General features: G+C 42.1%; 1 protein-coding gene across 2 annotated transcripts in view; it reads left to right on the top strand.

Annotated features, from left to right (window-relative positions):
- Window positions 1–12,631, top strand: part of C6H10orf90 (chromosome 6 C10orf90 homolog) — a 150,896-nt gene that overhangs the window by 133,326 nt on the left and 4,939 nt on the right. For both annotated transcript variants that reach the window (XM_077930358.1, XM_077930359.1), the window contains one exon: window positions 11,769–11,832. In XM_077930358.1, the coding sequence (XP_077786484.1) occupies window positions 11,769–11,832 (64 nt within the window). The remainder of the gene's footprint in view (window positions 1–11,768; window positions 11,833–12,631) is intronic.

The following is a 12,631-nucleotide window of genomic DNA, read 5'->3' as shown; positions in this document are numbered from 1 at the left end:
AAAGGAGTTAATTTGTAGCTTCTTCAAAGTATGCTGAAGTGTATTTTGTATCTGAAAATTCTTGTCCCGTTTCAAGCCAGGCCCCAGTGCATTTGAATTTTCATCCATTAAAAATGGGATTTACTTCTGGTGATAACTGGGGTCCCATTTCCAAGCAAATAATATTACCCTTGAAAAAAGGGAAGCCATGGTGTTTGCAGAGCTTAATTCGGTCCAGGGTCTACCATTTCCAATTTAAAGTCTGAGCTTTGGGACCAGGAAAGTGACAATACAAAGAGAATGCCGCTGAGCATTTGCAAGTGGCACTACTGAATAACTGCAACCATTCCCTACATATTTAACATGAGAAGGAAGGGCTACAAAGGGTGTCTGCAGATGACTTCTTTATTGAGCTTTCACAGATGTTCTACAACTTCCACTGTTTATTGAGTATTCACCCTGATTTATCAGCTTGGAGGTTTTACGACTGCCTGCCAATCCATTGCTATCCCACACTTTCCAGTGCATGTCCCCATCACTTTCCTTCATGCATAAATTCTGGTTGTTTTTAAGTGGCTTTGTTGCATCAGAGCACTTTAATCCACTTTAATTGTGCAAGCCTAAGTTTGCTGGTATGCAGTTGAATCTCCTGCAGAATTGTGACAGGTCTGGAAAGAACCCCAGGTCAAAGAGTGCAACTCCCAGGCATGCTTCAACCACAACCAGCTCTTCTGTTGGAAATTAAGCTCAGTCTTCACTTCTGTGCATCAGCAATTTTATTTGTAGGCAGGAATCCAACTTATTCCTTCCCCCCCCCTCTTTTCCCAGCCTGCCTTCCCTGTGGCTTTAAGTGGCTTTCCAACTAGCAAATGTGTTTTGCTCCTCATTCATCTCCGTTCTTTGGGGCCAGCATTTGTATTTGTTAAAATACATTACGAAGATTAGCTATTTATTTTGGTCTCCTGCCCTAAGATCTTGGTGGAGCTTCCTTGTCTCACTAGGGGATTGTCACAAATAAATTACTGCTGTGCAGGATATTTGATAAAATCCAGAATCCCAGCAGGGTTAAAAGATTTGAATAAAACATGGATTAACTTCATTCTATTTACATGTTGCCTTTTTATGCCTCCTACCTGAGTCTCTCTTAAGCTGTCAACTTTTGAGCTGTTTTTCTCTAGTCCCCTCAGATTACTTTTTACTTTATGTTCATAGAAACCTTCTTGTAATAATCTTACAAATGTCATTTCCTAAGGGATGACTCTTACACTCTTTGCATTGCCTGCTTCACGTGTCACTGGTTTTTCTCAGAGTGTTAGTGCAGCTCTCAGTTGCCCTATTGATCACTCTTCTGTTTATAATTGTCTGGTTTTTGTCATCTCTGAAATACAGCAGGGACAGAATTCCAGCTGGATCTGCCTTTAGCTGCTTGTTGTTATTGACTAAGGATGCTTCCAGACTGTTTTTGTCTTTTGGTTGGGATGCAAATACATACTGGCATGCTCAAGTCACACAATTAAAGTGGATTTGGTGCTGTTGTGCAACAAGTCCGCTTCTCCCCCCAAACCCCAGGATTTATGTGATAACAAAGGTGATGGGTAAATGCAATGGGAAATATGGGTTAACAAATGCTTGAAAGATGGTGTCATCTAACCTCCTCGCAAACGGATCTGAGTGAATGTTCAACAAGCAGCTAATGTCATACAACTTTCCCGCAATCTTTGTGCAAAGAAATCAGGATGAGTGCTCAATAAATATGTAACCTGAAAGCAGCCTAAAGTAATATTCATGCAATGCATACATGTTTTTCCTTTGAAAGTGCTATTAATATACTTCCTCTTGTATAATCAGTTATGATTTTAACTTAGTGTTCTATATAATTTTTTTAACCACCTCCTGAAATTTAAGTGAAATACTATAGGAATGGATATTGTGTGTGGGGTTTTTTTTTACTTGTTGATAGAAGCCTTAGGACAGTAAATCTGTTGTCACACATAGCTGGCTGTGTTTTCCGAAAGGAATTTCATCACTTCCTAAATCCTCTCCTCTCCTTGTGTGATCCCTAACACAAGGATGGCCCTCAAGATGTTGCGGGACTCCAACTCCCGTCAGTCCCAGCCAATGGTCAGGGATTATGGGTACTGAAATCCCACAACATATAGAGTGGAGGGCTCTATTATAGTTCACAAAATAATAATAATAGTCTACGGTCTATAGCAGCATTTGAGAATTTCTCCCACAGTCTGTTACAGTTGCTTAAGTATAATAGGGAAGTTTTGTAATCAAAAATATCCACATGGCTGTTTTGTTTTTTTAAAAAAAAGCATTTGAAAAACATGGGGGGAAATATTTGCTTATTCCGTTCTTTCCCTTATCTTAAAACAGTATCAGTATGGGATGGGGAATGTTGTATGTTGACTTGCATAAATGGTACTACTGTCCTTAAACAAATGCGGCATCATTGGCATCAAAATGCCAACCAATATTCCCCCTTCCCAGTTTAACCCAAATCTATCCTTTCTGCAGAAAATCTGATAAGATTTATTTTATTTTATTTTTTTAACCTATTGCAAATAACCTGTTTGCAATATCTGAATGACATGTTTGCAATATTAAGTCCCCATCTGGAAGCACCCTGAAAGCCATCTTTCCCCTTTCCCCCAGGAATGTAATTGAGATACTAGGTGTGGCTCCTTTAAATGCCTGAATTCACTGGTTGCCTGGAGCAACCTCCATAAATATCCATGAAACACATATGGTGACTTTAAAAGCTAGGAACAGAACCTGCCGAGAGAAGATCTGTATTCAGGGCAGCGGGTGCTGAGTTGACATCTGTATCAAACTAAGGAGCTCTGCGGTGTCTTACTATCTTTAATACACACACAACCCCCCCCCCCCGCCCCCAGCAGTATGTCTCAAAAGAAAGGAAGCAAGAGGTGGCACTTTTGTAATCTAAACCTAAGTACATCCACTGATTTCAACAGGACTTACTTCTAAATAACTGGGGAGACTTACTTCTAAGTAAGTGCAATTCAGCCTCTATTTGATTTAATTTGTTTAGCAATTCCTTCCGAGCAAGACTTAAGTCTATTTAGGATCAGAGCCTCTTTTTTGTTTTTGTTTACTAAGAAGCAGATTCCCACTAAGCTGACTGGAACATTTCTAAGTAGGTTTGTTTAGGATTACAGCCTATATTTACTTGGAAATAAGCCCTCACCGTGCTCACTGGGGCTTGCACCCATTTAACTTTGCATAAATATTACAGCCATGCAGCACAATTCTGTGCATAGCTACTCAGAAGTACTACTCAACGCGGTTTACTCCTGAGTAAGTGAGCATGGGTATCAGTTTCATGGTTTCAATTCTATGCACACATACTATAAGGAAAACTATTCTCTTCGTCCTCACTTTTTCCTAAATATGGTATAGATATTTATTCTTCTTCAATACAGTGGTACCTCGGGTTACAGACGCTTCAGGTTACAGACTCCGCTAACTCAGAAATAGTACCTCGGGTTAAGAACTTTGCTTGAGGATGAGAACAGAAATTGCGCCGCTGCAGCATGGCGGCAGCAGGAGGCCCCATTAGCTAAAGTGGTACCTCAGGTTAAGAACGGACCTCCAGAACGAATTAAGTTCTTAACCCGAGGTACCACTGTATTTCTATTTCAGGGTCTGCTCCAATAACTCAGAGTTTCTCCAGTGTGATCCTTTTCTGCTGCCACCCATTCCTTTAGAATGCTTTCAGAACCCCTCCTCAGAAAATAGGGAGCTTCTATTGTACATCAGTAGAATGCCCCTGTTTCCTGAGGAGTGTTGGAGGGTATAATAGGCTTAGATGTGAGAACAACACCCAACATTGGAGATTTAATGAACTGTTAAATGTTTATTAAAGAGATATTTTGTACATACAATATACTTAATGGCAGTTTCTAAGGACTCAAGAGTCACTGTCAGATTTTGTTACAGATGGGTAGCCGTGTTGGTCTGCCATAGTCAAAACAAAAAAAATTCCTTCCAGTAGCACCTTAAAGACCAACTAAGTTAGTTCTTGGTATGAGCTTTCGTGTGCATGCACACTTCTTCAGATACACTGAAACAGAAGTTGCCAGATCCTTCTATATAGTGAGAAGGTGGGGAGGGGTATTACTCAGAGGAGGGTGGGGATGGGTGATTGGCAGATATCTGTGATGAGCCTGTTGACGACTATTAACGACTGCAGTAGGTCTTACAGGAAAAAGCAAGGGGTGAGAAGGTGAAAAATGGCTTTGTCATGTATAGTGAGATAAGAATCCAATGTCTTTATTCAGGCCAGGTGTCTCCATGGTTTTAAGTTTGGTAATGATTTGCAATTCAGCAGCTTCTCTTTCCAGTCTATTTCTGAAATTCCTTTGTAGTAAAACAGCTACTTTGAGATCTTGTATAGAATGTCCTGGGAGATTGAAGTGTTCTCCTACTGGTTTCTCTGTCTTGTGATTCTTGATGTCAGATTTATGTCCGTTTATTCTTTGGCGTAAGGTTTGGCCTGTTTGTCCAATATAGAGAGCTGAAGGACACTGTTGGCATTTGATGGCATACATAATGTTAGACGATGAGCAATTAAATAGTCCAGAGATGGTGTGTGTGATGTTGTTGGGGCCAGTAATGGTGTTGTCCGGGTGTATGTGGCAGCAAAGTTGGCATCTGGGTTTATTGCAGGCTCTGGTGCCAGTGTCCGTGTTAAGTCTGGTTGTAGTATTATTGTGGGTTAGGAGTTGTTTAAGATTGGGTGGCTGTCTGTAGGCAATGAAAGGTCTTCCTCCCAGAGCTTGAGAAAGAGAACTGTCATTGTCCAGGAGAGGTTGTAGATCTCTGATGATGCGTTGTACTGTTTTAACTTGGGAGCTGTATGTGATGACTAGAGGAGTTCTGTTATTTTCTTTTTTGGGTCTGTCTTGCAGCAAGTTCTCTCTGGGTATCAGTCTGGCTCTGTTGATCTGTTGTCTAACTTCATCTGCTGGGTATTTTAGTTCTAAAAAGGTTTGCTGTAGATCTCTTAGGTGAGAGTCTCTGTCTGTAGAATTGGAACAGATACGGCTGTAACGTAGTGCCTGGCTATAAACAATGGACTGTTTGGTATGTTTGGGATGGTGGCTAGAGGCATGTAGATATGTTTGTCGGTCAGTTGGTTTACGGTATAAGGTGGTGTCTATGCGCCCATCCTGTATTTTTATAGTAGTGTCCAAAAAATGTATTTCTTGCATAGATTGATTCATTGTTAGGTTGATTGTGGGGTGAAAATCATTGAATTTCTGGTGGAAGGTGTTCAGGGTCTGTTGACCATGTGTCCAGATGATAAAAATATCATCAATGTATCGCAGGTACAAGAGAGGTTTGAGTGGGTAGGAGTTTAGGAAACGTTGTTCTAAATCTGCCATGAAGATGTTGGCATACTGTGGGGCCATGCGGGTGCCCATTGCTGTGCCGCTGATCTGAAGGAACAGGTCATCACCGAATTTGAAGTTGTTGTGGGTAAGGACAAATTGGCAGAGTTTGGTGGCAAAGTCCGCTGTGGTTTTATCTGAAATGGTGTTCCTTATAGCTTGTAAACCATCGTTGTGTGGGATGTTGGTATACAGAGATTCCACATCCATAGTAGCTAGTATAGTGTTGTTGGGAAGATTATTTAAAGATTGTATTTTCCTCAGGAAATCTGTGGTGTCACGTACATAGCTGGGAGCACTGATGGCATATGGTTTCAGGACAGTGTCCATATAACCGGAGACACCCACTGTGATAGTGCCAATACCTGAAATGATGGGGCGTCCTGGATTTCCTGGTTTGTGTATTTTAGGTAGAAGATAGAAAGTTCCTGGTCGAGGTTCTGTTGGTGTGTTGGTGAGGATCTGTTCTTGGATGTGTGGGGGTAGCTCCTTAACAATCTTGTTCAGTTCTTTTTTGTATTCTTGTGTGGGGTCTGAGTCCAATTTTATGTAAAAGGCGGTATTGGAAAGTTGTCTGTGAGCCTCCTGGATGTAGTCAGTTTTGTTCATGATGACGACAGCTCCACCTTTGTCTGCTTCTTTAATTATAATGTCTGGGTTGTTTCTGAGATTATCTATGGCTCTCCTTTCAGCATGGTTTAGATTTTGTTGTAAGCGGTGGTGTTTTCTGGTCACATCTGTTTGTATTCTGTGGCGGAAGCAGTCAATGTACAAGTCCAGTGTGGTATTGCGTCCATCAGGAGGGGTCCATGTGGAGTCTCTTTTTGTGTAACACTTTTTCGGTGGTAGTTGGTGGTCAGTCCCCGTAGAACTGAATCATGTGTGGGGATTTGGCAGGGCAGAATGACAGTCCACGTGAAAGGACTGATTCCTCAGCTGGGCTGAGTGCTTGCTGTGAGAGATTGACAATATTGTTGATCTTGTTTTGATTGGTAGCCTGTAGGTTGGAAAGGTTAGAGAGTTTCTTGTTTTTCTGTTTTTTCAGTAGCTCCAGTTGAGAGTGGTAAATGTTATGTTTTTCCTTTTGGAACTCTTGCCAAGCTTGGTGGTTCCTGTGGACTGTCATTCTGCCCTGCCAAATCCCCACACATGATTCAGTTCTACGGGGACTTGGAAGCATTTTTCCGCCGTTTACGCCTGAAGGAGTATTTTCAACACACACAACAACAAGACAAAGCAGAACAAGCAACAACTTCACAACACAACACCTCTCAACCCACTGGAGAACAACCACCATCCTCCCAACAGAACACTGACCACCAACTACCACCGAAAAAGTGTTACACAAAAAGAGACTCCACATGGACCCCTCCTGATGGACGCAATACCACACTGGACTTGTACATTGACTGCTTCCGCCACAGAATACAAACAGATGTGACCAGAAAACACCACCGCTTACAACAAAATCTAAACCATGCTGAAAGGAGAGCCATAGATAATCTCAGAAACAACCCAGACATTATAATTAAAGAAGCAGACAAAGGTGGAGCTGTCGTCATCATGAACAAAACTGACTACATCCAGGAGGCTCACAGACAACTTTCCAATACCGCCTTTTACATAAAATTGGACTCAGACCCCACACAAGAATACAAAAAAGAACTGAACAAGATTGTTAAGGAGCTACCCCCACACATCCAAGAACAGATCCTCACCAACACACCAACAGAACCTCGACCAGGAACTTTCTATCTTCTACCTAAAATACACAAACCAGGAAATCCAGGACGCCCCATCATTTCAGGTATTGGCACTATCACAGTGGGTGTCTCCGGTTATATGGACACTGTCCTGAAACCATATGCCATCAGTGCTCCCAGCTATGTACGTGACACCACAGATTTCCTGAGGAAAATACAATCTTTAAATAATCTTCCCAACAACACTATACTAGCTACTATGGATGTGGAATCTCTGTATACCAACATCCCACACAACGATGGTTTACAAGCTATAAGGAACACCATTTCAGATAAAACCACAGCGGACTTTGCCACCAAACTCTGCCAATTTGTCCTTACCCACAACAACTTCAAATTCGGTGATGACCTGTTCCTTCAGATCAGCGGCACAGCAATGGGCACCCGCATGGCCCCACAGTATGCCAACATCTTCATGGCAGATTTAGAACAACGTTTCCTAAACTCCTACCCACTCAAACCTCTCTTGTACCTGCGATACATTGATGATATTTTTATCATCTGGACACATGGTCAACAGACCCTGAACACCTTCCACCAGAAATTCAATGATTTTCACCCCACAATCAACCTAACAATGAATCAATCTATGCAAGAAATACATTTTTTGGACACTACTATAAAAATACAGGATGGGCGCATAGACACCACCTTATACCGTAAACCAACTGACCGACAAACATATCTACATGCCTCTAGCCACCATCCCAAACATACCAAACAGTCCATTGTTTATAGCCAGGCACTACGTTACAGCCGTATCTGTTCCAATTCTACAGACAGAGACTCTCACCTAAGAGATCTACAGCAAACCTTTTTAGAACTAAAATACCCAGCAGATGAAGTTAGACAACAGATCAACAGAGCCAGACTGATACCCAGAGAGAACTTGCTGCAAGACAGACCCAAAAAAGAAAATAACAGAACTCCTCTAGTCATCACATACAGCTCCCAAGTTAAAACAGTACAACGCATCATCAGAGATCTACAACCTCTCCTGGACAATGACAGTTCTCTTTCTCAAGCTCTGGGAGGAAGACCTTTCATTGCCTACAGACAGCCACCCAATCTTAAACAACTCCTAACCCACAATAATACTACAACCAGACTTAACACGGACACTGGCACCAGAGCCTGCAATAAACCCAGATGCCAACTTTGCTGCCACATACACCCGGACAACACCATTACTGGCCCCAACAACATCACACACACCATCTCTGGACTATTTAATTGCTCATCGTCTAACATTGTGTATGCCATCAAATGCCAACAGTGTCCTTCAGCTCTCTATATTGGACAAACAGGCCAAACCTTACGCCAAAGAATAAACGGACATAAATCTGACATCAAGAATCACAAGACAGAGAAACCAGTAGGAGAACACTTCAATCTCCCAGGACATTCTATACAAGATCTCAAAGTAGCTGTTTTACTACAAAGGAATTTCAGAAATAGACTGGAAAGAGAAGCTGCTGAATTGCAAATCATTACCAAACTTAAAACCATGGAGACACCTGGCCTGAATAAAGACATTGGATTCTTATCTCACTATACATGACAAAGCCATTTTTCACCTTCTCACCCCTTGCTTTTTACTGTAAGACCTACTGCAGTCGTTAATAGTCGTCAACAGGCTCATCACAGATATCTGCCAATCACCCATCCCCACCCTCCTCTGAGTAATACCCCTCCCCACCTTCTCACTATATAGAAGGATCTGGCAACTTCTGTTTCAGTGTATCTGAAGAAGTGTGCATGCACACGAAAGCTCATACCAAGAACTAACTTAGTTGGTCTTTAAGGTGCTACTGGAAGGAATTTTTTTTGTTTTGTCAGATTTTGGCTTAGCTCAGCACAGCAGCTAAAAGGACCAGAAAAGGGGACGGGGGGACAAAGTGGTTGTGTCCAGCTGCAAGTTACAATCTTCTTCTGACACTAAAGCTGACCCCATCGTACTTCTGGGTGCCTGGACAGCATATCTTCCAACATTTCTCCGCCCAGCTGATTGGGTTGCCCCAGCCACTCTGGGCAGCTTCCAACATATATATAAAAACATAATAAAACATTTAAAAACTTCCCTATACAGGGCTGCCGTCCAATGTATAGTTACTTATGTCCTTGGCTTGGGTGTCACATAACTCCATACCCTCCAACATTTCTCTGATGAAAATAGGGACATCCTAAGGAAAAGCGGGACATTCCGGGATCAAATCAGAAACTGGGATGTCTTCTGTAAATCCAGGACTGTCCCTGGAAAATAGGGACACTTAGAGGGTCTGGGACAATTTAGCTGATATAAAAACCTGTATGTACAGGCAAGTATTGTTACCACACCAGCAAGGAATAGCTTTAATATTCAAGTTTCAGCTGTCCCTGGTTTTCTTCTGGCCTTGCCTCACACCTCTATCATCAGCTTTCCCAGCTGATTTTTCTTTTTCTTATGCCACTTACAATTAACTGCCCTTTCTTCCTAGAACCTCCAGCCAATCAGAGTCTGCTGTTCCCCTGGCGAATCAAAATGAATTTATCTAATCTAAGACCCATCTATAAATACTAAAAGCCATTGGCTTTCCCTCTCCCTTTCAGAACCTGTCACTACTAGTAAACAGGCTTGCAAACATAGTGATAGCACAAGGCCTTGAACCTCGACAGTTGCATTCTGATAGCATCAGAGGTCGCTGAAATCTTTTCCAGAGCGCAAAATGAAAACAGACTGTAATAAACATAGCGTTCCTCCACACATACCTAGGAGTCAGCTCCATTAAACTTAATGGAACTTCAGCGTAAATATAAACAGGTGCAGAATGAATGGCTGCAGTTCTAAGCATATTTATTTGGAAACAAGTCTCACTGAAACAACTTTCATTTGCTACAAATTAGTGCATGACCGTGGAACTCATGGGTCTCCTTGCCACAATGGCTTCTTGAAACAGTCCTGGGTTTAATTTTTGGAGAAGGTCCTGTGGACCTCCAAATACTCACAAGTAAAATTCTTGCACAGCATCATAGCCAGAGAATGTCTTCAAAGGCACTCTTAGTTTTTCAGCGATATAGAGCATTGTTTAGAATCAATAGCCATGTTGATTCATGGAATTCTGAGGCAGTAGGGGGGATAACCCAGCCCACTGTCTTACAGTTCAGTATGTATGTTAGATTCTTCTCTGATACAATAGCATCATTTTTTTGTGACAAAGCCAACCTTTTGGTGTAGCTCCCTCCACCCTAATTCAATACATAAGCTCAAGTCCTAACACAGCCATTCCTTCCCCACCCCTTTAAACATATTCATGTTTCTTGTATAAATGTACGATATCATCACTCTCTGATATTATAGTCCAAAATTCCTGATATGGGTGGGGTAGGGATGACAATCTGTCTGGCTTAGCCATCTCTTGGTTAATGCTAATGCAGAATTAGGAGTCAAGAGAGACAAAAGCCAGGGTGTGATTGTTGCACACTCGATGATTTTACCCCGCTAGCTCTTCAAGCACAGAGGAAGATCAGCAGAGTAGCTGTGTGGGATGAGACGCCTGGAGGGCCAGGGATATGTATCACTCTAGGAGATCCAAAAACATCAAGGATGCAGCAACAGTCATGTTTAAACACTCCTCTTCCCAAGCTTTTAGATGAAGATGATGTGCACAGGCTGCTTCTCTACATGGTCAAAGTGGCTTACAGTGGATAACTATTTACACAAAACAAAACAAAACAAAAAACTTAAAAGAAAACATACAACTAAACCCATGCAAAGCAACAGAAGATAACACTATCTGGTGGCTTCGAACTCACCATAGATCAGCTTATAGACCTTAACTAAGCCACAAGCCACCCAGAATGGGAGAAGCTTGCACCCCTTGAGGTTAAAATGGGCTAACCACATCTATCATGTCCCGTGTTCCTTAGAATCATTGGGTTACATAACTGTAGAGTTGGGTCCTGAAGGTCATCTAGTCCAAGACCCTGGACCCTCAACTTGCATGTGATTTGACCTGCCAGCTTCCCTACCAAGTCCTCCACACTCACATTACAACTAAAATAAGGTGCAGGTGTCTATATTTTACAACAAAAGGAGAGCACAAGTGAGGGAATGCCAAGAAATGTGCTTGAAGTGATGGAGCAGCTAGGAGGTAGGGCAGAGATGTTTTTTGATGTTTTAAAGAAACAGCAATCCCCTTCCAACTCCCTTTTAAATATGAATGAAGAAGGTCTATGAAAAGTCACAGCAGTAAACAGACACGGCTTTCACAGGAGTAGCTGCAGTGGGATTATTGCACTTATCAACATGCAGAGTCAGACAGCTGTCTTAAGCTTGGCAGGCACAGGTTAGCTCTGGTAGTGTGTGAACATAGAAAGCCCTCTTATATGGAGCCAGACCATTGGTCCGCTTAGCTCTGACTGGCAGTAGCTCTCGAGAGTGTCAGGCAGAGGACATTTCCAGTGATACCTGGAGATACTGGGGACTGAACCAAGGACTTTCTTCCTGCAAGGCACTGATGCTCTACCTCTGAGCTATGGCCCTTCCTTGGATTCATATGTTAAACTCATTCCATGTACAATAAGCAAATCAACCTGTGCAATTTAACCTCTGTTTTCCAATTGTTAGATAACCTGTTCAAGCCAAAAGAACGGTTCATTTCAGAGAAGGAGATGCACATGCGATCGAAAAGGTAGGGAGCATCTTCCATCCTGAAATAGATTATCTCCCTTCTGCTTGCAGCAATGAGGGATTATGAGTTCTCGAATTGATAGGGTGAGCTAATGAAGCAAGATCACACACCCCACGTTTTGTTTTATTCTGAGTAGCATAACAGTAGCACAATAAATTGTTGAGTTTGCAGCTGATGGAGATCAAAAGGCTCTGGAATGAGACTCTTGCAGTTTCTGGGATATTGCCCTGACAACAGGCAAGTTGTCTAGTTTGCCTTTTGGTGAGCAGGCCCTTCATATTGATCTAGTGCTTTCTGCAGAAATAGTTGGAAAGTTGCTGCAGCTGTTTCGGATTCTAACCCCATGTTATTGACAAATGCATTGTCGAGTGAATTCCATGCACTGCATTAATGTGGAAATATCTTTCACGGAAGGTTTTTTTTAAACAAAGAATTAAAAAAATGTGTGTACTGAAAACTATACAGGGGAATATACTGGTACTGCAATGGGTTCTCCCAGTAGGGATGCCAACAGCACTTTCTGGGCATGGTACAATGTCTGTGGATCAGGTCCCAGCAACACCACTACCCAGCTTAACCTTGCCCCAGCCACTCTGGGCAGCTCCCAACAAAATATTAAAAAAACAATAAAGCATCAAACATTGAGAACTTCCCTGTACAGGTAGTGATGACAACCAACTTGGCTTTAAAAGAGAGTAAGACAAATTCATGGAAGACTTGTCACTTGAAACTGTAGGCAGCAGAGAGTGCTATTGCACACAGAACCTACTTGCAGGCTTCTCACAGGCATCTGATTGGC

Source organism: Podarcis muralis, chromosome 6 (genome assembly GCF_964188315.1).
Source record: "Podarcis muralis chromosome 6, rPodMur119.hap1.1, whole genome shotgun sequence".
Lineage (NCBI taxonomy): Eukaryota > Metazoa > Chordata > Lepidosauria > Squamata > Lacertidae > Podarcis > Podarcis muralis.
Note: the sequence above shows the minus strand (reverse complement) of the source record. Positions and strands in the feature narration are given on the sequence as shown.